This window comes from Telopea speciosissima, chromosome 9, assembly GCF_018873765.1.
Source record: "Telopea speciosissima isolate NSW1024214 ecotype Mountain lineage chromosome 9, Tspe_v1, whole genome shotgun sequence".
Taxonomy (NCBI): domain Eukaryota; kingdom Viridiplantae; phylum Streptophyta; class Magnoliopsida; order Proteales; family Proteaceae; genus Telopea; species Telopea speciosissima.
This window is the reverse complement of record NC_057924.1, coordinates 7,657,653-7,684,415: the sequence shown is the minus strand read 5'-3', so window position 1 is coordinate 7,684,415 and position 26,763 is coordinate 7,657,653. Positions and strand designations below refer to the sequence as shown.

General features: G+C 39.6%; 1 protein-coding gene across 1 annotated transcript; it reads left to right on the top strand.

The window, feature by feature from the left end:
• Positions 1-4,192: 4,192 nt before the first annotated feature.
• On the top strand, positions 4,193-26,763 carry LOC122639291 (glycerol-3-phosphate acyltransferase 9). Its single transcript, XM_043832112.1, has 12 exons — positions 4,193-4,600; positions 4,757-4,814; positions 7,028-7,146; positions 11,863-11,962; positions 21,755-21,850; positions 21,985-22,081; positions 22,391-22,478; positions 22,564-22,660; positions 23,015-23,100; positions 25,259-25,378; positions 25,567-25,665; positions 26,664-26,763. Exons 1-12 carry the CDS (start codon positions 4,494-4,496, stop codon positions 26,710-26,712), a joined length of 1,116 nt encoding a protein of 371 aa, XP_043688047.1. The 5' UTR covers positions 4,193-4,493; the 3' UTR covers positions 26,713-26,763.

Sequence of the window (26,763 nt, the reverse complement as noted above, 5' to 3'; positions counted from 1 at the left end):
TATTTGTTTCACAGTTCTCTGCTGATAACAATGTTTCTTTTGAATTTTATTCTTCCTCCTTTGTTGTCAAGGACTATCGGACGCATCAGATTCTCTGTCAAGGCCAGAGTGATAATGGCCAGTATCTTCTACCACTAGCTATCTCATGCTCTTCTGTTGTATTTTCGGCTTCAACTTCTATTGTTCCAACAATTACTGATTGGCATAAGAGGCTTGGTCATCCAGCCTTTTCTCAGGTTCATCGGATTCTTTCCATCATTCCAGCTGCTCCTTCTACAGGTACAATTCACACCTGTGATGCATGTAGATGTTCTCACAGTCATCGCTTACCTTTTGTATCATCTTCTTCTATTAGTCATAGACCACTTGAGCTAGTTCACAGTGACCTTTGGGGTCCTGCACCTATTGTTTCATTTGATGGTTTTAGATATTACATTGTATTCATAGACGATTTTTCCAAATACTGTTGGATCTATCCTCTGAAAAATAAATCCGATGTTCTTGCTGCTTTCATTCAATTTAAAGCTCTTATGGAAAACCATTTTGGTTATTCCATTACTTCTTTGCAATAGGATGGGGGGGGGGGGGAGAATTTGTTAAGCTTACTCCCTTCATTGCCACCCATGGCATCACCCATCATTTTTCCTGCCCCCATACTTAAGAGTAGAATGGGATAGCTGAGCTTAAGCATAGGCACATCGTAGAATCTAGTCTTGCTCTTCTCTATCAGGCTGGAATGCCAGACTGTTTTGGACTACAGTATTTCAGGCTGCTGTGTATTTGATGATTAGAATTCCTTTACCTATTCTTCATCAGGAGTCTCCCTTTCAGAGGTTATTTCATTCTATTCCTGATTATGATTATCTGCGTGTGTTCGGCTGTCTGTGCTATCCTTGGCTCAGACCTTATGCTAAAACTAAACTCAGTCCTTGTTCCCCTCCTTGCATTTTCATGGGGTATTCTCTATCCTACAAGGGGTATCTGTGCTACAATCCAACAACCCAAAAGGTTCACATTTCTCATCATGTCCTTTTTGTTGAGCAACAGTTTCCTTATATTACTTTACAATCTTCTCGTCCTCCTTTTATTCCATTTTCTACTTGGTTTTTAGCTCCATCTCCTGTGTTACTTCCTTGTTCTTCTCTTTCGGTTCCTGCCTCTGTTCTTGGGCTTGGTATTGCTGCTACTAGGAATGGTAATATTACTTTTGATGGGTTTGATATCATTGCTACTGGTGGGCCTGGCATAAGTGCTACTGTTGAGCCTCAGATTAGTGTTATTGGTGGGCCTGTAACTGATGGGCCTGTAAGTGGTGCCATTGGTGGGCTTGTTGTTTCTGTTGGTGCGCCACCGTCAGATGGTGTTGGGCATTGTGTTGTTATTCCTTGTCATTTTGTACCTCCAAATGCACATGCTAATAGACAAACTAATGAACACACTAATGGGCCTGGGCACCAGAATGCTTCTTGTATGGTTACCCGTTCTCGAATTGGCTCCTTGAAGCCACCCCCAACGAGATTAAACATCCATCTTGCTGATACCTTTGCTACAGTTGAATCTACGTTGTGCCCACGTGTTATACTCAGGCTGCTTGCCATTCTCACTGACGTCTAGCTATGCAGGATGAGTTCAATGCCTTACTACATAATGGAACATGGGTTCATGTACCCTCTGATTCTGCTCAAAATGTAATCGGTTGCAAATGGTTTTTTTGGGTCAATCAAAAACCTGATGGTTCAGTAGAGTGTTATAAAGCCCGTCTAGTGGCTAAGGGCTTTCACCAACGCCCGGATTTTGACTTCGTTGAGACCTACAGCCCCGTAGTGAAACCAGCCACTATTTGCATAGTTTTATCTCTTGTTGTAACACATGATTGGCCGGTTTGGCAGTTGGATGTCTCCAACGCCTTTTTGCATGGGGATCTCACCGAAATGGTGTATATGGTTCAACCCTTGGGGTTCATTGATTCAACCTTTCCTATGCATATTTGTCGATTACAGAAGTCTCTTTATGGGCTTAAACAAGTACCCCGTGCATGGTACACCAAGTTGAGCATGTTTATTATTTCTCATCGATTGGTGGCTTCGCGCACTAATACGTCTTTGTTCGTTTATCGGTCTCAGACTGTGGTGATATATTTTCTTATCTACGTGGATGATATTCTCATCACGAACAATAACATTGCAGCAATTTCAAATCTTTATTGGGCCTTATCTGGTGTGTTTGCTCTTCAGGATCTTGGGGATCTTTCCTATTTTCTAGGCATTGAGGCACAATGCACATCAATGGGCCTTCTTCTCACTCAACAAAAATATATCATAGATCTGTAGGCTAAGACTAAAATGGATAGTGCCAAATCTATTTCAACACCTGTTGTGCATGGTCCTATGCTCTCTTCTACTACGGGTGTTGCCTTATAGGACGAGACCTTGTATCGTCAAATAGTTGGGGGCCTGCAGTATTTGGCAGCCACACGTACGGACATTGGCTACACTGTTAGTAAAGTAGCCCAATTCATGCATGCATCGATGGATGCCCATTGGTCAGCTGTCAAACGAATTTTACGCTATTTGCGTGGTACAATGACCATAGGATTGTTCTTTGATCGCTGTTCTTCTATTGCCCTTACTGTTTATTCTGATGCGGATTGGGCTGGTTGTCCAAATGATCGCCGATCCACTACTCGGTACGAGATCTTTCTTGGTAGTCATCTTGTCTCTTGGTGCTCTAGAAAACAATGCACGGTTTCTCGAAGCTCAACCGAGACTGAGTATTGAGCTTTGGCTACCACTATGACGGAGCTTGTTTGGCTGCGCTCCTTACTGGGTGAGCTTGGTGTTTTTCTTCCTCAGGCTCCGGTCCTGTTTTGTGACAACATAGGGGCTACCTACATGACGGCGAATCCTATTTTTCATTCTTGGACAAAACATATAGAGATAGACTTTCATTTTGTCTGGGATCTTGTGGCATCCAAACAGCTGCATGTTCACTATGTCTCCACACTGGATCAGACCGTTGATGTCCTCACCAAGGGTTTGGGTCGTACTTGCTTCTTTATTCTTCGTGGCAAGCTTGTGGTCGCTAACCCCCTACGCTTGCGGGGGTGTGTTAAGGAGAAGTGACTTATATACCTATTGTTATCTATACTTGTTTAGATTAGTGGTTACGTGTCACTATCTATACAACTCTAGAAGCTTCTATTAGATTCTAAAGTTTGTTACATCTCTTGTAATATATCTAGGTTGAAAGCCAATAAAGAAAGTGTGGAAGATTAGTAACATCAACAATGTTTATGGGGTAATTCAATGAGATGGAACCACCTAGTTTTGTTGATGTGGTTGGCTATGACAGATTTAAATTGTCATGAGTAAATAGTTGTGAGGAGAGCTAGGATTCATTGTTTTAGTGGTGTGGAGAATCATCCACGCCACACCAATAGTAGTGCAAGAAACGACATCATCCTTACGGGGCCTAAATGATTAGAGACAAGAAAGAGAAAATAATATAAAAACCCATGTAAGACGGTGTATGGTACATTAGTTGTGGATAACTTTTTTTTTAAGAAAAAAAAAAAAAAGAAGAGAAAAACATCTATACTAACCATTCTTTTTAGGGGAAGGGATTCATGCAGGGTTAGTCGATCACATGAATTCCATCGACTATCTGTATAAAAAAAGGGGATTGTTTTGTCATTTCAATGGACACTTTGTCCCTATCCAAGGTCTTGTGAGTGCTCGTGCATGATCGTGCACAAAACTTTTTGACCTTATTTTTATTAGGTAGAATTGTAGAAAGAATGCTACCTGGTCGTGTGCGATGCACGGTCCTGCACCCAAACATAGGGCCACGTGATGGCACGAGATGACCCCGGTTTTCATTTTTCCATGGGGGTGCAGTGGTCATTTTGCGTGGCCTTGTATTTGGTCACAGGGCCGCACACCACACGCAACCAGGTATCGCTCTTTCTCCAATTTTATTATTAATTTTTGTATTATTATTATGTTGTTTTTTTCTGTCAATTTCCTTCTAACCAAACACAATTATAGATGTCCAAATCATTGAAATACGGGATAATTTTGCGTGTAAAACAGTCTAAAAGGGGTGAAATTTTCAACGAAAATGTTAGAAGTAGCGAAACGAATCCTTAAATTTCCTCATCGATGTGATATCTGAATCTAACGTCTACGCTCCCTCAAAGTGACGCAGTATTCACTATTCCCTTGTCGAAATTACAGATTTACAGCTTCGTCATCATCTCAAGCTCTCTCAATTTCTTCGACTTTCAATGGATGGGCAAGTGTCAATGCGTGTGGAATCGTTTTGGTGCGCGTTTTTATTGTATAGAATTCAGAGCCAGAGAATCTAAGCAAAGCATGAAAGAGAGATGCTTCGTTCTCCAATTTAGCGTTTAGCCCGGAAGAGCTGTGACAGCTTCCCTCTCCTTATCTCATATTTACAGATTGGTAGTTAGAAAACGAGACACAGAAGACAACATGAGTGGGCTTAACTCGTCGAGCTCGGAAATAGATTTAGATCGACCAAACATAGAAGAATACCTTCCCCCCGATTCCATCCAAGAACCTCACGAGAAGCTTCGCCTGTAATAATCTTCCATCTCTTGTTCCAATTTTATTATTTTTCATCGTCATTATTTCGTTCTTTTGTTTTTCTTAATCTTCGCCATCGTCATCAGCTCTTCCTTTTGATTTTTGTTTGATATATATTTTTTTAACCCTGTTTTAAATACGGTGATCAGGCGCGATTTGCTCGACATTTCGCCTGCTTTGACAGAGGCTGCTGGAGCTATAATCGATGTATGTTTCTTCTTATTCTTCTCAGTCCCTTATTTGGTGTTCTGGTGCTTTTCAATTGAGATCCTTAATGGGGTCGTAATTTATTTATGCAGTGATTTCGAGATTGAGAAAAGTACGACACTGTTCATGTATACCTGTTTTAGTATTTAGTCTCGATAAATTAAGGCTACAAAAGCAGGATGAGGTCTGCTTATGTAGCCTGTGCTTGGTAATTACCTTGAACAAAATGTTTCCTTTGTGATTTATACATTGCATGAACGTGCATAGAAATATGGGTATTTCCATTCAGCACTAAAATATCAGTAACTGATGGAGAAGGTTTCATTTTGCAGAAACCTTCCAAAAAAGACCTTGAATGACACCATTTATATTTTGACACTAATAAACAATTAAATCGACGCATCACATGAATGACTTGGGAATTCAAGATGAAATTAGCTCCTCCTAGATGGCGGCAGAACACTGTGTCATTTAACTGGGTTTAGGGGGAAATGCAGTGAGAGCTCTAGTCTTCCACTTGAAGTTATAACTTCTAGCCTGACCAGGGAAAATGAACATTTTCATGGAGAAAGTAATTCTTTCAAGTAGGTTATATTTTGTGGGTTTATCTTACCAAGGGAAGAAATGTCATAATGGACCTTTCTGATACTCCGCACTACCATCGCAAATATGAATACCGACTATTTTGTTTGCTAAGTTTTTTTTTTTCTCAGGCCAAGGGTACATCCTCAAATGATCTGTGTTGCATGCGCTACCTCTCTTTCCCCTCCCTTCATTGTCATGGGTCCACTTCTTTTTGGGTGCTTAGCTCTTATTCATATCATCCAATTGGGGGAACATATAGATAGGGATGTAAACGGGTCGGATTCGGCTCGGATAGTGCTATATCCGCATCCACATCCGATTAGCTTTCGGACGGATTCGGATAGTGCTAAACGGATACGGATACGGATACAGATCGGATATTTTATCCGTTTACATGTAAATATAGCTTTTCGGATAGCTATAGCCTATCCGTATCCGTATCCGTTTAGCTTTCGGACGGATTCGGATAGTGCTAAACAGATGCGGACACGGATACGGAAACGGATTTCGGCTATTCATTTACATCCCTACATATAGATAGGTGATGTGGTTTGACACACCTTTTGCTTGTTGTCCTTGATGTCAGTAAACCTTTTTGACAATGATGATTGTTCTTAAAATCTTTTTTTAAAACCTGTATGCAACTGAATATAGAATGGCTAGTGGTACTTGTTCAACTTTTGTAAAGGTGAAAGTGGGAGTAAAACTTCTTCATGAATTCCCTTACAAGAAGAGATTTCCTTATACTGTTGGATGCCAATGGCTACTTAGTAGGGAAAGCAAAAGCGGCATATTGGACGAGGGCAGTATTACTCTTGAATGTAACTTCTCTTTGATTAGGTGATACTTGAATTCTTAGGATTCTTATGCTTAAGAAACAATGGATTATATGATTTTGATGGCAGTGATTTGTCATTGTAGAATGGAGTGACTAAAAAAGGGCATACCCAGTGCACGAGGCTCCCGCTACTCGGCCACTGCGGGGTCTGGGCCCTGGGGAGGGTCATAATGTATGCAGCCTTACCCCTGCTCTCGCAGAGAGGCTGTTTCCAGTAGAATGGAATGACTGAAAGAGATAAAACCTTGAGGAAACTGCCAAATAGATTTAGTCCTACATTGGGTGATATGTCCACTACTGGAGACAAGTAGTCACTGCCAAGGCTGGATCTCAGGCTATGTTGGTTGAGCTTGGGTCAACCCCATCTCATGAGAAACAAATAATCTAATCCTAATGATTTACCAAAGTTTGGGACTGCATTCTGCTTCAGAAAAGTAATGAAATCAAGAAAAATTATTCAACCATAGCCTAACCAAGGCCTTAAAATTTAGAGAAGGGAAAATGAATTAGAGAACAAATTGAGAAAGGATTGCTTGATTGATTTGAACCAAGCTGTGAAAGACTAAAGTGTCATCTTTTTTTAAGCAGGTTATGCATTATTCTTAAGTCTTTTAATAAGTTCATGATATATGCACCTTGTTTTGTGCCTTGCACCTTTGGCCCTAGAAGGTCATGGCACATGTTTTCTTCTTTACAACTTTAGATGTTATTTCAATATCTTAAGGTTATTGCTATTATTATTTTTCCATGTTTACATGTAATCTATTGAAATTCTTCTTTTGATGAGCAGGATTCTTTCACACGTTGTTTCAAATCAAATCCTCCAGAACCCTGGAATTGGAATATATACTTGTTTCCTCTCTGGTGCTGTGGGTTGGTAGTTAGATATGGGATTATTTTTCCAGTAAGGTTAGATCTCTTTATCCGTGGATGGCAATTGCTATCTTCTCTGCAAAGGAAAAAATTAGTATTCTTGTTTTGATTTTGCTTTTGCTTATTCTGTTATCCTTAACAACATCTTATTTAATTATGAATTCTTGTTCATCAACATACTTTTTTCTCTTTTGTCAGTTGATGGGTTATAAACCACCAATTATTTGTTTAGGACATGGAGTAAAATTCAGACCAATGGTAGTTCGGAATCAGCAAATGAGAATGATGTGATTTGTCATTAATGACAGAGGTCCACTTTATTTATAATGAAGGCAGTGTTTGGTATGCATTCTAGGTCGATTACGCATTCTCGGATGGTTAAAACATCCGAGAATGCAAAATTGACATAGAATGCATTCCAAGAATGCATACCAAACATAGCTGAAGATTACAACCCAAGGGGCAAAACAGTAAAGAGGGAAAAATAAGAAAAACCCTAAAGTAACCTAAGGTAAAGCGATAATATTCTAATCCCACGGTTCTCAATACTCCCTCTCAAGTTGGTTCAAATATATCAAACATGCCCAACGTGGAGATCAGTGGATGTAACACCTTAAAATTCAAGCCCTTGGTGAATAAATCAGCTAATTGATTAACATAACTAACAAAAGGTATGCAGATCACTCATTGTTCAAGCTTCTCTTTGATGATGTGTCTATCAATCTCAACATGTTTTGTTTGGTCATGCTGGACAGGATTGTGAGCGATACTGATGGCAGCCTTGTTGTCAAAGTATAGACGCATGGGACCTTTATAAACGATTCCCAAATCACTCAATATTCTCTTGAGCTACATAAGTTCACAAATCCCTTGTGCCATGGCACGAAATTCGGCTTTTGCACTGGAGCGAGAGATGACTGATTGTTTCTTGCTACGCCACGTGACAAGATTTTGTCTAAGGAAGGAACAATAACCAGAAGTAGATTGCCTATCATCAATGGATCCAACCCAATTGGCATTTGTGAATATTTCAAGCCTTAACTTAGAGTTCCCATTATTGGAGAAGAGAATTCCCTTCCCAGGGGCAGATTTTAAATACCTCAGTATATGATGCACTACCTCAAGGTGAGATGTCCTGGGATCATGAAGAAACCTACTAACGGTACCCACAACATAGGCAATATCGGGTCTAGTAGGAGACAGGTAAATCGGTCGTCCCACGAGTCTCTAGTACTGCTCTCTGTCAATAGGGTCACCCATGTCACTATACAACTGATGATTGACCTCAATAGGAGACTTTGCAGGCTTGAATCCGAACATGCCGGTATCCTGGAGAAGATCTAAGACATACTTCTGTTGGGAGATGAAAATGCTCTTGTTTGACCTTGCAACTTCAATCCCAAGAAAGTATTGAAGGGATCTCAGATCTTTAGTTTCAAACTCCTTTGCAAGTAGTGATTTTAGATGGGAAATTTCATCATCACTATTCCCAGTGATCACTATGTCGCCAACATACACGATGAGGGTTGTAATCCTTGTTCCATCTCTTTTCACAAACAAGGTATGGTTGGCATAACTTTGTCGATATCCAAACTTCTGCATGGCATTCAGAAAACGACCAAACCAAGCCCTAGGAGATTGCTTGACTTCTTCAACTTACAAACATGACCAGCAACAAATGGGAATGAGAAATCAGGAGGCGGATCCATTTAGACTTCTTCAAGATCCCCATTTAGGAAGGCATTTTTGACATCCAATTGTTGGAGATTCCAACCCAAATTGGCAACACTAGACAGTAACGCTCTCACTTAATTCATCTTTGCTACATGGGCAAAGGTTTCTTAGTAGACGATCCAATGGGTGGGCCCTTTGCAACCAGACGTGCCTTGTATCTCTCAACAGTGCCATCGACCCATTGCTTGATAGTAAATACCCACTTGCATCTAACCAATTTCTTCCCTTCAAGACGAGGAGTAAGTTCTCAGGTACCATTTTTATCTAAGGCTTGCATTTCTTCTACCATGGCAGCCTTGCACTTTGGATCCTTGATGGCTTCCTTTCAATCCTGTGGAACAGACACAGAAGACAAAGAGGATACAAATGCCTGATAGGAGGGTGATAGGGACTCATAAGAGACAAAGTGGTTAATGGGATGCTGAGTACATGAATGAACTCCTTTTTTAAGAGTAATTGGGCGGTCATCATGAACATTAGTAACATCAGGCATAGAATCAAGGATAGGAGAGATGTTATTTGATGGTGAGAGTTGATCTGGTAGAAGCGCCACAATGGGTAATGATTGGTAGTTGTCCATGATATCCTTTCTCTTGGTTCTGCTCCGAGTATAAATTATCAAGTCTGGAGCAACAGGAGGTGGCAGTGTAATAGGAACAGGTGGAGCCGAAGCTGATGTCTCCCCTTGAACAGGGAGACTATCAATCACCCGAGTGGGTAACGGAAGCTCTTCCTCAAGACTCTCCCCTTGAAGAGGTGTCATGAAATATGGTTCAAAAATGATGAAAAGTGACAACCAGGGTGACATAAAGACGACGAGAAGGGGGTGATAACACTTGTAGCCCTTTTGGGAGGCCGAATAACCCAAGGAAAATACACCGAATAGCATGGGAATCCAGTTTGGACCATGAGGGAGAGGAATTATGGGCAAAACAAACACATCCAAAAATTTTAGGAGGAAGAGAAGAGGCATTGGTAGGGTCCGGGAGGAAAGAAATAGGTGTCTTAAAATTTAGGACACTAGAGAGAACCCCATTAATAAGGTAGTCAGCAATAAAGACAACATCGACTCAATAGGTTTTAGGGACACTAGTAGTGAACATCAAGGCACGGGTCACGTCCAGGAGGTGACGATTTTTCCGTTCAGGAATGCCATTCTGTTATAGGGTCCGTACACAAGAGGTTAATGCCATGGGAAAGGGGATACTGTTGAAAGCTACCATCAGTATATTTTGTACCATTAGCACTCCGAAGAACCTGAATAGTGGCATCAAACTGAGTGTGAAGCATGGCATGGAAAGATTGAAAGCAGGAAAAAGCATCAGATTTATTGTGTAAGATAAACCCATGTGAGACGAGTGCAGTTATCGATAAATGTAATAAACCAGTGAAAACCATTGTGGGCAACGGTCCTAGAAGGACCCATATATCTGAGTGAATCATAGAAAAAGGAACATCACTTTTAACATCACTGACATGATAAGAATCTCGAGTGTGTTTATCAAATTCACTCACATCACAATTAAGTTGTTCTAAACCACAAAGTTTAACTAAGTCTGGAAACATTGAACGCAAAATATGAAAAGAAGGGTGTCCTAAGTGACGATGCCAATGGTGAAGCTTGGTCAATGCACTATCAGAACAAAGGGTGTGAGCTGAGGATGGGAGTGGTACTGTTGGTGGAGACTCCAAGCAGTAGAGACCATCATGGACCCCGACCATACCCAATTGTTGCGCTCGTCACCAGATCCTGAAACAAGCAATGAGTGGAAAAGAAGTGAACATAACAATTCAACTCACTAATCAAGTGGTAAATAGATAATAAATTGCCACATAACTTGGGAAAATGTAAGACAGAAGGAAGAGAAAGATTGGGAGAACAGGAAACGGAACCTTTACCCAAAATGGAGGACATGGACCCATCGGCAACACGTACCTTATCCCGGCCAGAGTAAGGAGAGTAGGTACGGAAGACCTCTGAGTTACTAGTCATGTGGTCCGTAGAACTAGAGTCAATTAACCATAAGGGACCAGATTTGATGGGATTGATTGTGAAGATCAAAACTGAAGAAAAGGGATCTGAGATGTTTCAGTTCTTTTGCCATATCATATTATTCAGATTAATTGGTTTGTTCTGGCAGCAGGTTTCTTGGATTTTGATGGAAGACAGAGGTATAGAACTAAGAGGTTAATTGGATTGGTTGGGACTTGGGAGAATCGGGACTGTAAGAACTAGAGGCTTTAAGCACCAAGAGTGCATTTAGCAGTTGTTTGTCCTCTCAATATTGTCAGACTGATTTTCAGCGTAGAGCATTGTTTCCACATGCCATATTAGCTACAACAAAACATCCGAAAATATAATATTGGCCAACCAGGATTAATGTGGGAAGAGTCAAGAGTGAGTGTAAACAGAGTCCTATTGCAATTAGGATACTTTTCGCGTCCACAGTCCCTCCTAGCTCTTATTCCTTATTTTATTTATTATTCTGGTCAAGAATACACTGATTAAATACGATGAGGACCTACATTATCCTTTCATATGCCTTTTGAATGTTTTGGTACTAATGGACTAGTATGTCCTTGTTTTCAGTAAGGGTATTATGGTCTTGAAAATTATAAATATGATTAGTAGGCACAATATGAGCATGTTTAAGGTTGTAAACAGATCAGATTGTCAAAATTTATTGAATCATATTGAATTTTAGCAGGAATTTTTCCCTTCTCTCCCCTCCGGGGTTTCTTCTTTGGATGTTTACAACTCTAGGTTTCTGACAGTAGTAGGAACCTATAAATATTGGGCCCTGATCTACCCTTTCCTTACGAATGCCATGAGCAAGAAAGAACCATAACAATGAATTGACCTCTTGTTGGATGTCCCTAGAATAAATAGGATCCTTAGGAGATTATACTTACACATCATAATAAACTTGCAATATCATGCTTGCCTTCCTATACATCATATTAGACTTATTGTGACAATTGTTCACCAATTTGATGTGTTTTGTTTTAAATCTGCAGAGCTCTGGTATTGACAATGGGTTGGATAGTATTCCTGTCATCCTTCATCCCAGTACATTTTTTAATGAATGGGAATGATAAGCGGAAGAGAAAAATAGAGGTACACCTTCATCTTTTCCTGTTTCCTTTTTGTAGTTTTTTTGCTTGATATATAACAACAGAAATTTTATTGATTAGCTAAAACCTGAAACAAAGTAGTGTGCAGCAGCTACAAAAACAATAGGTAATAAGCCTTACAAATAGAGCAGCATAGATGCTACAAGAAGTGAATAATCAGCTGAGACATTGAAATCCCACCAGTTCCTAGAAAGCCCAAAAAATAAAAACCATAAGGCCATACAATTCCCCATAACATAACTGATGGAATATTTGGGGAATTGAACTTGTGTCAATGAGACATAGGTCCTCTCTATTTATAATAATTATACTGAAAATCAAATTACAATAATACCCTTAGGGCAACACAGATTAAACCCCACTAGACAATTATACCCTTGTACCTCATAATACAACACTCCCCCTCAAGTTGGTGCATAAATATCAGCCATGCCCAACTTGCTAACAACTGAAACAAAGTTCTTACTAGGTAAGTCCTTAGTAAATATATCAGCCAACTGATCACTCAAAGGGACAAACGAAATGCAAACAAGACCTTGATCGAGTTTTTCCTTGATAAAGTGGCGATCAATCTCCAAATGTTTGGTTTGTTCGTGCCGAACTGGATTATGTGCAATACTGATCGTAAATTTACTGTCAGAGTAGAGACGCATTGGCAGCTCAAATAGAACACCAAGGTCCTGAAGTAAGCTCCGTAACCACAGTAACTCACAAATACCATGGGGCATGGCACGAAATTCCACTTCTACATTGGAACGAGCTACTACAGATTGCTTCTTGCTCCTCCAAGTAACTAAGTTGCCACCAACATAGGTACAATAACCAGAAGTAGACCATCTATCATCAAGGCAGCCTGCCCAATCAGCATCTGTATATGACTCAATACGAAGATGATTATGAGATGAGATAAGGACACCTTTTCCAGGAGCAGCCTTCAAGTAACGTAAGATCCGGTACACAACATCCAAATGGGATGAATATGGATCATGCTTATATTGACTCACCATGCTTACAGCAAATGCAATATCTGGGCGAGTGTGGGATAAATAGATGAGTCACCCAACCAGCCTCTAATAACTAGCCTTGTCAACCGGTTCTCCTTCCTTACTTCGAAGATGAGAATTGGGTTCCACAGGGGTGTCAGCAGGCTTGCAAACCAACATTCCTGTATCTGTTAATAAATCAATGGTGTATTTCCTTTGGGAGAGAGAAATACCCTTAGCAGCATATGCAACTTCAATACCCAGGAAATACCTCAATTTTCCTTGGTCTTTAATCTCAAACTCCTGTCCCAAGAATTTTTTCAGAGAGGAGATCTCCTCTACACTACTCCCAATGATAACAATATCATCTACATAAACTATCAAAATAGTAATATGTGGAGGAGATCTCTTAATGAAGAGAGTGTGATCGGCATTGCTCTGCTTGAAACCTATTGACACCATTGCCTTATGGAATCTCCTAAACCAGGCTCTGGAGATTCTTTAAACCATACAGGGCACGATTGAGTTTACACACCTTCCCCTGAGTCTTCTGAGAAGCAAATCCTGGAGGAATGTCCATTTATACCTCTTCCTCAAGTTCTCCATGTAGGAATGCATTCTTGATATCTAGCTGTTGAAGGTCCCATCCTTGACTCACAGCATATGATAGGATTGCTCTCACAGTATTCATCTTGGCTACTGGTGCAAAAGTCTCCTGGTAGTCAATTCCATAAGCTTGGGTGAATCCTCTAGCAACTAGTCGTGCTTTGTACCTGTCCACAGAACCATCAGCTTTGTGCTTTACTATGAACACCCATTTACATCCTACAACTTTCTTTCCTGGAGGAAGAGACACCAGTGTCCATGTGTCATTCTTTCCAAGAGCTTGCATTTCTTCATTCATTGCCTCTTTCCATTTAGAATGAGCCAGTGCTTCCTGCCAAATGTTACGAATAGAAACAGACGACCGGGAAGAGACAAAGGTACGAAAGGAAGGAGACAAAGAGTTATACGACACAACATTAGAAAGAGGATGTTGAATACATGACCTTTTTTGTTTTCTAACAGCAATGGGTAAGTCTAGAGATGGATCACTGGAAGACTCACCAAACACATTAGGGGCACATGGTAGACCTGAATCCGGTAAGTCCAATCGGCGAGGACAAATGGTGGTGGTCTTAGTAGCATGCTCTTTGTTTTTATTTTTTCGAGAACGAACAAACATCTTCAGAGGAGAAAGAAGAGATGGCTACGGCTCCCCCTGAACCTTGAGCTGAGACTCTCCCTGAACCGTGGGCTGAGGCTCCCCCTGAACCGTGGGCTGGAGGAGCTGGAGGGGAGCTTGTTCTTCCTCTACCATGGGCTGCTGCTCTTGACCAGTAACACCATCTGCAACTTCGATATCATCTTCCATTATGGGTAGCTTCATAGGGGCAATCACAAACTGCATCTCTTCACCTGAAGTCCTAAACTCCCCCTGATGAGATGTAGGAGAGGAGTAATATGGAAATTCCTAGAAAAGCACATTCATGGTAAACATGCATCCGTTGTGATGGAGGGTGATAGCATTTATAACCCTTCTGAGTGGCAGAATAGCCCAAGAAAATGCATCAAAGACCCCTCGAATCAAGCTTGCCATGCGCATAGTGATTGCGGGCAAAGGCAACACACCCAAATACTTTTGGAGGGAATATTTGGGGAATTGAACTTGTGTCAATGAGACACAGGTCCTCTCTATTTATAATAATCATAATGAAGTACAAGTGGACAATAATACCCTTGGGGCAACACAAACTAAACCCCACTGGACAAGTATACCCTTGTACCCCATATTACAACAATAACCTTGGGCTCACAACCCCTTGTTTCACCAGATCATTGGCCACTTCATAGCAGATCTAGGTTCCCATTGAAAGAGAAAGCGCCTTTGGGAGATGAAATATTGGGTCTAATGTAGTGAGTGTAACACCATGGTTCTGCAGCAAGATTCTTCGTCCACTGAATACCTTACTAATCAACATATCTGCTTTAGTTTTTAGAGCCATCAAACCTGCTCCACTGTGTATAGTTTGTGCTTAATATGGTTCAAGAACTCGGTCGAAACCAGTGGTTTTGACCAAGATATCTCGGTTTTCCAAGAAACCGAAACGAAACTTGGTAAATGTCAGGTTTCAACTGGTTTTGATTTGCTTTAGACCATATTTCGCACAATTCGATAGTTTTGACCAAAAAAATACCAAGTTTCGACCAGTTTTGACAGCACATGACATGTTGAGTTTTGCCTGGTTGGTTGAACCAGCCTCGGCACCGAGATTTAGAACCTTGTCTTATCATAGTCATTACTTGTGTTCTTTATTTATTGATTCCAGGAAATATAACTTCTGAGTGAGATCTTTGTTTTATTTACTTTGGTGCTTGTTTCAAAACCCCAGCAGAAAATTATGTAGTAAGTGTCCCCAAAAGTGAAGCGTTTCTCTACACCAGCCAGGTGTAGAGGGTATCTCTACAACAGAACCCAAATGTTTTTGCCACAGGTGATGTGGCAATTTCAATCATATGGATATCTAGGTAATGAAGTGAATTGGCCACACATCAAATTTCAGAGTCGGATTCAATCATACTCTCCCATTTAATAGCATACTGATGGGTTTCTAGAAGCCTAAAGGATTAGGTTTCAGAAACTCAACCAGAATTGAAGAAAAATTGATAACAGTAGATCAACAAATCGATGAACATAATATTCTTATAGAATGTCACTTGAATAGGATACCTAAATCCCTGAGATCGTTGGGAGCTAAGAACAGTTACTGTATAATTCAAATGGACCAGATTTCAAAGTGCAATTAATAATGATTTAACAGTAAAAGATCTGTTGACAACTCACAGCAACTAATATGTGATTACACCAGGAAGTTAATGGCTTAATTAGGCACAGAATTGACAGAAATGAGTTCCAGATTTACGGGGCTGTACTCAACTGACTTCTGATCTGAAAACTGAAACTGTAGGTAGGTTTAGAAGGGCCTGCGGTTGATGGATCTGAGATCAGATCTGAAATCTCAGATGTATAGACCTAAGAATTGACGAGTTTCAAGATATTTGGATACTATAGACAGAACAAGAATTGCACTTGCTTGAGGATTAATGAAGAAGAAGAATGAAGAAGGGATCTGAACTCAGCTTCCCACTGAGAACTTGTTGGAGTCCCACCAACAGTAGTGGAATAGAGTAGTTGAATCTCACAACCAGTTTCTGAGTCCCACATAAGAACAGAAAAAGCCATACCTTTATTCAATAAATCATGGGGGGTCTCCAGAGACTTGCATGTTCAAATAGATAGCTACAAACCTGAATCCTAATGGCAATAGAATAGCAAAACAACTTAAAATAAACATAACAACTTCGTTGTGAGATTAAAACCAAAACAACTTAAATTCCTATTCATAAAAGGAATTTAAAATAAACAAAACAACTTAAAATAAACTACCACATAATTCTGTAGGAGTAGTCCTAATTTAACTAGGATTACTAATAAATAAACATAAAACTGGCATGGAATTTATAAAGAGTATTCCAGCCTTACAAAGAACTATTAAAACAATAAAAAAACAGACCCTAAATAGCAGCCCACGACCTGGTTGTTATGGTGAATGAGAACACCATTCTAACTGAGTAATTCACTTAGTTGCTGGCCCAATTGTAACTCACTGATTTTGTGAATCAGCGAGTTGAGTTTTCGTTCTCTGTTGGTACTTTTTAATGTATCTATCCTACTGGTATGCATCACATAACCTCCAATGTATATCTATGCACTCTTTCTCCACGTTTAGAATTTTAAGGGTAGTCTTGTTTGTTGGCAAACTTCGTTCGAATTGAAACTTGACATGTGGCAGGAGACCTTCGGGTCTATCTGTCTACAAAATTCCAGCCTTTTCAATGTGCCATGCTGCATAACTTGGCGTGCTGGTAATAGAGATACCCTTTGCCACCCACTGGGGTAGAGAACCCCAGTGCTACAAATGGCCTGATGAGGGGAATGGAAGTGATTGACACGGGAGGTCCTCTAAGTGGGGGAACTCTTTCAAGCAAATAACTTGGCATGCATGGATCTTTTGACAAGCTTCAAGAAAGTCGTTTGAGGTGGCATGGTCATGTTCAACGGAGGCCTAGGGACGCCCTCGTAAGGAGGAGTGATCATAGTTGTCAAGGCGTCTTGCTCGCGCCTTGATTTCTGGTGTCGCCTAGGCAATGCCTTGTCGACTTGTTGGTGTCGACTTGTTTTTTAACCCCCTCGACCACCTTGATTCACCTAGCCGCCGTAACAACTATGGGAGTGATATGATCCCGATCATAGTTGTCAAGGCGTCGCCTAGGCGACGCTTAGATGCCGTCTAGGCGCCTTGGTCGCCTTGTTGGTATCACCATGTTTTTTGGACCCTCTCCAACGTCTTAGGTCGCCTAGATGCCGTGACAACTATGATCTCGATTGAATGAGTCAAAAGAGCTAGGGGCAGGCCTAAAATGACCATAGGAGAAGTTGTGGGGAAGGACATGCACAGTCTAGGGCTTGTACCAAGTATGACCATGGATAGAGCCTTTTGGAGGGCAAAGATCCATGTGGCAGACTCCATTTAGCTGAGATTTTCCTGACTGGCTGGGCTGAGCCTCATTCCTCTTAACACCATTTACATTTTTCATTTTATTTTCTGTCTTTTATTTGTCATTTTCCAGTTTTCATTGCTCATCTCTTCATTCCCTTTTTTGTTTAGACCTCAGTTTTCCCTACTTTGTTTTGTTTTGATCCGTGTGGACGACCCCATTAAGTTGGGATAAGGCTGTTTGTTGGATCCTTTGCTAAGAAGTGTATCATGTCTGAATCTAATTGGAGTTTGCGGTGGTGGAGGAACCAGATCGGAAAAAAGAGGGATTCTAGTTGTAAGATAGCTAATGAAACCGTAGCTGGAATTGAGATCTCATTCATCCCTTAAAGTGAACATTATCTTTCACACCACTTATGAAATTCTGCATCTTTTGCACCAAAATTGATTGCAATAATTATAGTTGAGGTTTTGGGCACGAATGGTAATGGTAGGCTTATCATGAACCCTTCCTTCCCACCAACTTTTGGATTGATGAAGAGTACTTACCATTGTTATTTATTTGTATCATAGTTGTCGAGGCGCCACCTAGGTGTCAGGCGTCCAGGCGCCTTGGTCGCCTAGGCAGGTGCCTAGGTGCCTTGTTGGTGTCACCTTGCGTCCAGGCCCCCTCCAACGCCTTGGGTTTCCTAGACGCTGTGACAACTATGATTTGTATTGTGGAAACTAGAAATAGGAATGAAATGACTGAAGCAGGTTTCTTATATAGGTATCTTGTTATCTTTATACTTGGACACCTTGTAAAGTATATTTTTGTATTTTGATCTTTGTGATTGGGGACCTTTCCCTTCACTTGAATAATAGTCCTACTTATCACCCAAAAAAGAAACCTTAAGGCCCAAGTGTTTGATGCGTGACACCCTTGCTTCTCAGTATGGACCAGGCGCCTTCACCCACCTGTTTGAGAATTTGTACTTGCCTAGGTTTCTGAGTTTTTTTCCCTGTCTGTAAGAGAAAATTCTTCCCGTCTGTAAGAGTTAATTCTTTAACACAACTAGTTTCCTATTAATAAAAAGCATCATTAATATGCTGTATTAACAAGGTGCTATTACAGGTTGTCAGACTTAGCTGACAGCTGAATCTTTTAATATTGGAAATGATTTTTTTTAAATGTTCTCATTATTTGATACTGTTAAAGTGTTCTAAACTTCACTCATATACTTGGATATAAAAATACTCTGATCGCTGATAAAAAAATTAAGAAAACCCATTTCCGACAAGGATCCTAATGGAGACTGGTCTAATCTTATAATAAGCTTCAAAACCAGTCCAAGATAACAGGATCTCAGCACCCAAAAGTTATCAGATTTAAGAGAAACTTCAGATTTGAATAAGAGATGATGCACAACAGTGAATATCTTCAATTGACCTTTAAATAAATGATAGAACAACTGAACAACTTCAAGACTTACTTGACATTGCATGGACAGAATACAGGAAATAAGATAGAAGATGGATATGGCTTGAAGGGTCCACCCCAAGAATTGATGTAGCCTAGGTGAAATAAATCTCACTTAGGACCAGGTTCTGTTTTAGGGTTGGCCGAATGGGCAGTTTAGGGTAACTAGGGCAAAATTAGGGTTAGGAATGGGAGATTGAGTTAGGGTTTTATTGGGTAATGGTCTGCAGAATTTTAGGAGTCTATTAGAATAGGTTTTAATGAGGTTTGAATAAGAAATAGAAATTCAGAAATATTAGGGTTAGGGTTTTGGGTTTTCAGATTTAGGATCTAAGCTGAAACTAGGGTTTAGGAGCAGATTTAGGGGCTGGGCTTTAGGTCGAGTTTTCCTAGCAGAGAGGGGGTGGTTCGGCTGGACTTTGGTGGGGTTTTGATGGCTGGTTAGGCCTAGGCAGATCTTAGGGTTTCTGGGTTTTTATGTTGAGGGAGGGATTTAGGGTTTGTAGTGGATAGGTGAGGCTGCAACTGAGATCGAGTGGGAGGGTTACTGTGATGGACCTGTGGTTAGGTTTTGAGTGTAATCTGATGAGGGAATAGGGCTGTGATGAATGTAGATGAAGCTAGGGTTTGGGGAAGTCGATTAGGTTAGATGGAAGTAAGAAGAAGAGATGATAAAGTTGCAGGAAATTGTAACTCTTACTGGAATTGCAGAATTTCAGCAGCAGCAACCTTGAAGAACTTGAAGGAAGAAGAAGACGAACCTCCCGATCTGCAAGATGCAAGGAGTCGCCGGATTACTCCAGCCCTAGCCCTTGATATTACTCACAAGGGGTCTTGATATGACACACAAGACAGAGAAGCAGCAGCAGTCATGGCGGCAGCAGCAAGAAGAAACAAAATTTCAAACATAATAGGTGGGGGAGCCTCCCACGATTCTACTATCTATAATAATAAAGGGGGGCCTAAAGGCCTTACAAATAATCAATCTAAAGCAATCCTAATCAGATTAGGAGTTGGGATTCCTAATCTGAATCCTAATTATAAAACATAGAATAGACTTATACTCGAAATAGGAGTATAAGTGTAAACAACTAAAACAAATAAAATAAAATACTAATCCCTCTAAAATCGTGGAGGGGAACTAAGAAGATAAATCATGAAAAAGACTGTTTTAACCCTAGGCTAAAAGAACAAACACATAAAAAGGCTCCAACGAAAAAATCAAAGAACAGCCAAATTAATCATGGTTTCGGCTTCTGCATCAAGAATAGGCTAGTATCTCACTAACCATCCCAGCCTCTCACCAGGAGCAGAATATCACCGCATCTCTGTTTCTCACATAAGAATTGTATAACCTCAATTTCATTCAAATTCTGATTTCAAATCCTTACAGGCAGCTCCTTTTATAGAGGTTGGGATGGTTCTAGAGCCTTATTGGTACTTCCTCCTAGACTTAATGGTACATTTCCTATGACTTACATTGGGACTCTTTTAAAGATATTAAATGAATCTTACATTTTCAAGGTTTTTCACAACTAACATTGAAACTAACTTATTGCGATCCCCAAGAACCTATTGATATCCCCAAGACCTCACAATTTTAGAGGACTAGATACAACTAACTAGTTAAATTCGTATGAGCCACTTATCCTTCATAAATGGGCTTTCAAAATAGGCGAATTACAATAGAAAACATATAAAATTCTCAGCCCATGATCAATATAACCTATTAGGCTACTTATTTAACCCATTAGATTTGGATTTGGGCTTGTTCTGGTGTGAATACTTGTGCCGGAATCTCTCTTGATGTACATCAGATCCTGTATCCATATCCCTTCCTTAAACTTTTTTGCAGTTAGCACAAGTAACCAAGCACACTTCTGAGGCAAGAATTAAATGCTGTTGGTTATCCAAAGTTGATTAAGATGGTTAACAAAGTTACTTCTAATGGTTGTAGGAGCATTGAGATTCTTATTGTTCTTAAAACTTAAGAAGAATTTATCAACTTTTTTAGTAGGCATAATATGATATTTCCATGTCTTGTGTTTCTTATAAAATTTTGGGCTATTCATTAGTGGCAAAATTTTAGTTCCTGGAATTTGGGATTAGGGGTGCAACTTTGGCTGTTTGGCTTGTAATGGTTTGAACTGTTGTTCAGACAGAGGGTACATTCTCAGAATCGTAACCCGGCCCAGTCCAACCTCAGGTTTAGGTTCCCTAACATTAATGAAGCCTGCTTTCTTTGGGGTTTGGGTTCATCTTAACATGGCACTAATAACCTATCTTTTAGATTGACTGGGTTGCATCAGTTCGCTCTTCCAACATGGGCCAAAATACAAACCTATGATCTACTTATCATAATTGCATAAATTCAATCTTTTATCCTACTAATATAGGCTAATCATATAATCTTGTAAGTTATACTAGATGAATTATCACTCTGTATATTTAGATGTATCATGTTGTATATGTTCGGGCTGCCTGGGTTAACCCAAGATAACCTAGTCAAAACTGACATTGGTTTGAGAATTTTTAGATCTAAGCCATCCATGGGCTGAAAAAAACAGCTTAGGCTGCCAACCTGATCAGGTGAGTTTAGCAGGGCCTGAGGTGTGCTGCTACTTGGAATAGTAAATATATATTATATGATGTGAATGATTTGGTGCTTTGCTTTCAACTCCAGTTATAATTTTAATCTCTTTCATTTATGTTTTCCTGGTTATTTTTCTCTTCAGAGGTACTTGGTGGAGTTAATGTGTAGCTTCTTTGTTGCATCATGGACTGGGGTTGTGAAGTATCATGGGCCACGACCTAGCATGCGACCCAAACAAGTATGATAAATTATCATCTTAGTTCTGTTGCATTGTTTACATATGTTTATACTTAAATATTTCCAGATTTTCAGTCTCCAATGTTGTTCTCTATATGTTGACACATCCAATCTATGATTTCATGGTTTGGACAGGTGTTTGTGGCCAATCACACTTCCATGATAGATTTCATAATTCTAGAACAGATGACTCCATTTGCTGTTATTATGCAAAAGCATCCTGGATGGGTTGGTAAGTAACAGCTCCATTTAGGATCAAGCTTTATTTTGAAGTTTGTTCTTTACAGATACCTGCAGAGATGTAAGTGGTAGATTTTCAAATTATTGAATGACATCTATGAAGGGGTTTGTTACCAAATGACATCTCTGCAGGAACTTCTTGAATGACTCATTGGGAGGTGATAGTTATAGATGTCCATTTGGGACAAAAATTAGAAACTTTGGAACTAGGAATCTTAGCAACCTGCCAAAGGTGATAAGTTTTGTCTTGCATAGCCACAAAAATTTTCCTGTTTGTTTACTTGTTTATACTTGTGAATAGGATTGCTACAAAGCACTATTTTGGAGAGTGTAGGTTGTATCTGGTTCAACCGCTCCGAAGCAAAAGATCGTGAAATTGTTGCGAGAAAGTAAGCATTACGTTCTTGGCATGATAAACTTTGAGTATATTCTGTTGCGCAACATAGTTAATCATCCTGGGCCTACATTTTTCAGGTTAAGAGAACACATTCAAGGGGTTGACACCAATCCTGTTCTTATTTTTCCAGAGGGAACCTGTGTAAATAACCACTATACGGTCATGTTCAAGAAGGTTTGCTGCTTTTCTTTGTATAATTTCTTCAGATAAAATGCATTCCCCCACTCCTCTATTCCCCCTCCCAAAACATAGGAAAAGGCATCCTCATTTCAAGTGTCGACTGGTCCAAACCCAGACCATAGTTGTTTTGGTTTCCCCCCCTCCGCCACCGCCTTTGATTGCCTTGTCACCATGACAACTATGGTCAGGGTTTGGGGTTTTCTGATTCCAATTTGGTCTCCTATTGCACTCCTCCAAACCATGTATCTATGAATATGTTATATTGGAGAATTTATTGCGATAACTTTGTTTACTTAGATTCTCTTAAGGAGTTCGTCTTTGACAGATGCCATTCTTTTGTATGTCCAGGGTGCTTTTGAACTCGGGTGCACTGTTTGCCCAATAGCCATTAAGTACAACAAAATTTTTGTGGATGCTTTCTGGAACAGTAGGAAGTAAGAATCTCCTTTGGTTCTAATTCAGATATATGTAGGATTTGCTTATGTTGCAATTTTCTGCTTGTTAGCTGTAAATCTGTTGCTGATATAACATATTTCAATTGTTTATTGTGGTACTGAGAGGTTTTGATTGTTATTGCAATGTCAAAAGAAATGGTTAAGCATTCAACATTTCTCCCCTTGAACACAGCTCATTATGCACAGCAGCCTCTGTAATGAATCTATCTCTTATTTCTGTAATCTTCTGGTTTGTTGAATTTTCTTAAGCTAATAGAACCATCATATTTTCATGACTGGAGAGGTTTTAAGAAAATTTGCCCTCCTGCCAAATAGTTGCCCCCTCGGTAAAAGACAGTCTCACTTCCATAGTTAGGGTCAATTTTAAAAACCCCATTCATACTTCCGACTTAAGGTTTAATGTCAAACTAGCCAACTAATTTCAGAACCCAATGAAAATTCAAAGATCTTCACTCAACACAACTAAACCTATCCCATTGAGTTTGGGTTGGTTACACAACTACTGCTTCGGCTTCAACTCGATTTTAAGTCATGAAGTGATACTAGAAATAACTTCAAGCACAAATCATCAATTAGCTAAGTTGTATAGAATAGTCAAAATGCAGATTTGTGACATTTGTCTGGTGGGCTAGCAAAGGAGTAGACAGAATACACTTGGCAGCCACATATCTTCATCAACCTTCCAATAATATAACAATTTCAGGTCAATCAGAAATAGTCGGGTTGGTTTATTGAATTGTTGTGCTTGCTGATTATACTACAAGAACTTGCTGATTTGAATATAAGAAGTAAAAGCCACAATATGAAATACTTATCTGCCATCAGATAGAGGTTTGTTGTGTCTGCCAGAATGGTCCATGCTCAAAGTTGAACCCGTTCAGGCATTACATGACAAGGCCAACAATCAAGGGGAAAAGGGAGAGAGCTATCAAAGGTAGAAACCTAGAGACCCCTCAAATGAAATGGTTCATTCAAGAAAAATCATAACATGTTCCCTTAATCCCTTTACAAATTCATCAAAGTTAGTTAACTTGGTGACATTCAGTAACTGCCTTGTGGTGGCTATGTCAGAAATGGGCTGGTCCATTTGACAGAGGATCCATGTCCATCTAATCATCAAAAAAAAAGAAAAAAAAAAATGTTGATGAATGTTACCAAGTTCACTAGGTTCGGTGAACATCCAGTGAGACCCAAAAATATGCCTCAAGGTTAAAGAGAATTAACACCCATGCAAAAATGCTCTATTATTAATATTGACCCCCAAAAAGAAGACTGACAAATGCTTAATGATTATGAGTCTTTACTACTAAATATAATTACAGACAACATCCTGAGCCATGACCAAACAAGGTGGATACTGGGCATGGGATCCCAGAGGTTAACAAAGGTTTTCTGCCTTCATATGGTGATAGTGTTGTATTACTGCTTTACAGATAAGGTTATATACCTTGTTAAGGTCGTATGAAACAACATGGATATAATTCATCCATTTGAAAATATTTAATGAATTATTAGTCTTTGTTCACAAGACTTTTGGATGCAATGGGCAAAAGTTGCAAAGCCTTGTCATACCTCTGAGCAACTTTAACTTTGGTACTGCATCATTCTATTGAGTCAGTCTTCCAGAATGGTGATCAATACTACAAATTCCAAGTCAAACCCTGCTTTTAATGCTTAGCAGTGGTGTCCCAACAAGTATCATGAAAAAACAACCTCTTATTGCTACCCGTCTGCTGCACAATTCAGTCTTCAAGAGCATGATTATACTTATACATGTGGAATCAATGCAAGGAGTTAATCTTGTAATCTGATGCATCCCAGCCGGGGAAATATTTCTAAACAGATAATTTGTTATCAGATTATCCTAACTATTTGATTTAACAATATTTTGGATTGTTGAAAAATTTAGATTCTTAACAAAGCCTTATTCCAACTAAATGGGGTTAGCTACACTATTCCTGTTTTGTCATTCAATTCTATTGAAATTTCTAGAGTGGGTTCTCTTCCAAAAACACTTGCTTAGAAGTCAGAATTCACACGAGCCATTAAATGGTTGGTTTACCTTTTGTACGTGTGCACAGTTTATGACTATGCTGTTGATAGCACAGGCATGATCTTGAATGCTTCAATTGTGCAGACAATCATTTACCATGCATCTGCTGCGCCTTATGACATCATGGGCTGTTGTTTGTGATGTGTGGTACTTGGAGCCACAAAATCTAAGACCTGGAGAGACATCCATCGAATTTGCAGAGAGGTGATAAACCTTTTTCTTGCTCTATGTACTTTCTATTTGATGATACTTGATATTTAGCCCTTCTTTTATTTAAATTTTAATGTGAGCTTCTGGATCTAACTTGTAATATAAAAAATATTTTTTTTTTCTCTGTTTCATATTCAGTTAGTGACGACTTTTCGTCTATTGAATTTTTTATTTCAATGCAGAGTCAGGGACATAATTTCAGTTCGAGCAGGTCTTAAAAAGGTCCCTTGGGATGGGTATCTGAAGTACTCTCGCCCTAGCCCAAAGCATACAGAGCGAAAGTATGTTAAACATCTCCTTTATCTTTGTATAGTTTTCTACTATCCATTTTTTGCCATCTTGTTCTGATTCCACCACATTTATTTTAGACTTTAGAGAGTCATCCAACAAGCTTTAAGCTGAAAATATCAAATTAATTAAATTGGCTGTATATCAGAACTTACAGAATATCTGGTTTGGTTATTCTGGTCTTATACACAACAATGTTGGTTTCAATGCATGACATGATGCAGCCCGCCATATGAGAAAAATTCTCCTTTTCGGTGGTGGAGGTTTATACATAAGCCTATTAATGATTTAAACCTACATTACTGCACATGATTGACAGCCTGGTCAATAGTTATATCTACTCTTCTGTGGTTATTGTGTGTTCATTTAAGTAGCCTTTTTCTAGGGGGTTTGGGTGGGCTCTTCTCTGAGGATTAATTAACCCCCCCAGGTTTTGACACAAAACTGCTGTAGGCAATAAGGGGTAAATCCCAAATTAACACCAAAAGCATGTAAGATTAAGGCATGCTGGGGCCAAAACCTCACCTGGATCACTGTTTCATCTTGATCTTTGTCTAGCAATTATAGTAGCACCTCCAGATGAAATTGAAGGTTTAGGTCATGTGCTTTAGGCCATTGTGACTTGTTTAGTAAGACCATATTTAACCTCGACTTCTGGAGAAAGAGGAAAAAGTCATTAGTGCCATGGCAAAAGGATATAGGGTTTGGTGTTGGTTTTTTAACCTGATTGGCCCCCTCCAAATCCATAAATCAGAGGAGCATACCGCCATAAAAAAAGGATGGTCCCCCCGGATCTATATTGTGGCGTAGTTTTGTTCTGCATTCATCTTTATTTTACCGACTGCTAGAATATATTAGAGCTAACAATATGCAGAATTTAACTTTATATTGGTCTTCTACGTATTTCCTCTTGTGGGCAGGTCATAAATTATAATTTTGTAGGCCAAAGAGAAAACTGCATCTTATCTTTCTGCTTCTTGTACATTTTCAGACAACAGATATTTGCTGAGTCAGTACTGAAGCGCCTGGAGGAAAAGTGATTGAACACTTTATTGTGTGTTTTAAGCATTTTTTTTCCTTCATAGTTTTGT

Bases quoted from the DNA above. Each gene is read 5' to 3' on its own strand.
- LOC122639291 (XM_043832112.1), top strand. From the start codon at position 4,494: ATGAGTGGGCTTAACTCGTCGAGCTCGGAAATAGATTTAGATCGACCA. The intron at 4,815-7,027 runs GTATGTTTCTTC...TTTGATGAGCAG, and splicing joins CTGCTGGAGCTATAATCGAT to GATTCTTTCACACGTTGTTT. The intron at 22,661-23,014 runs GTTTGCTGCTTT...TTGTATGTCCAG, and splicing joins ATACGGTCATGTTCAAGAAG to GGTGCTTTTGAACTCGGGTG.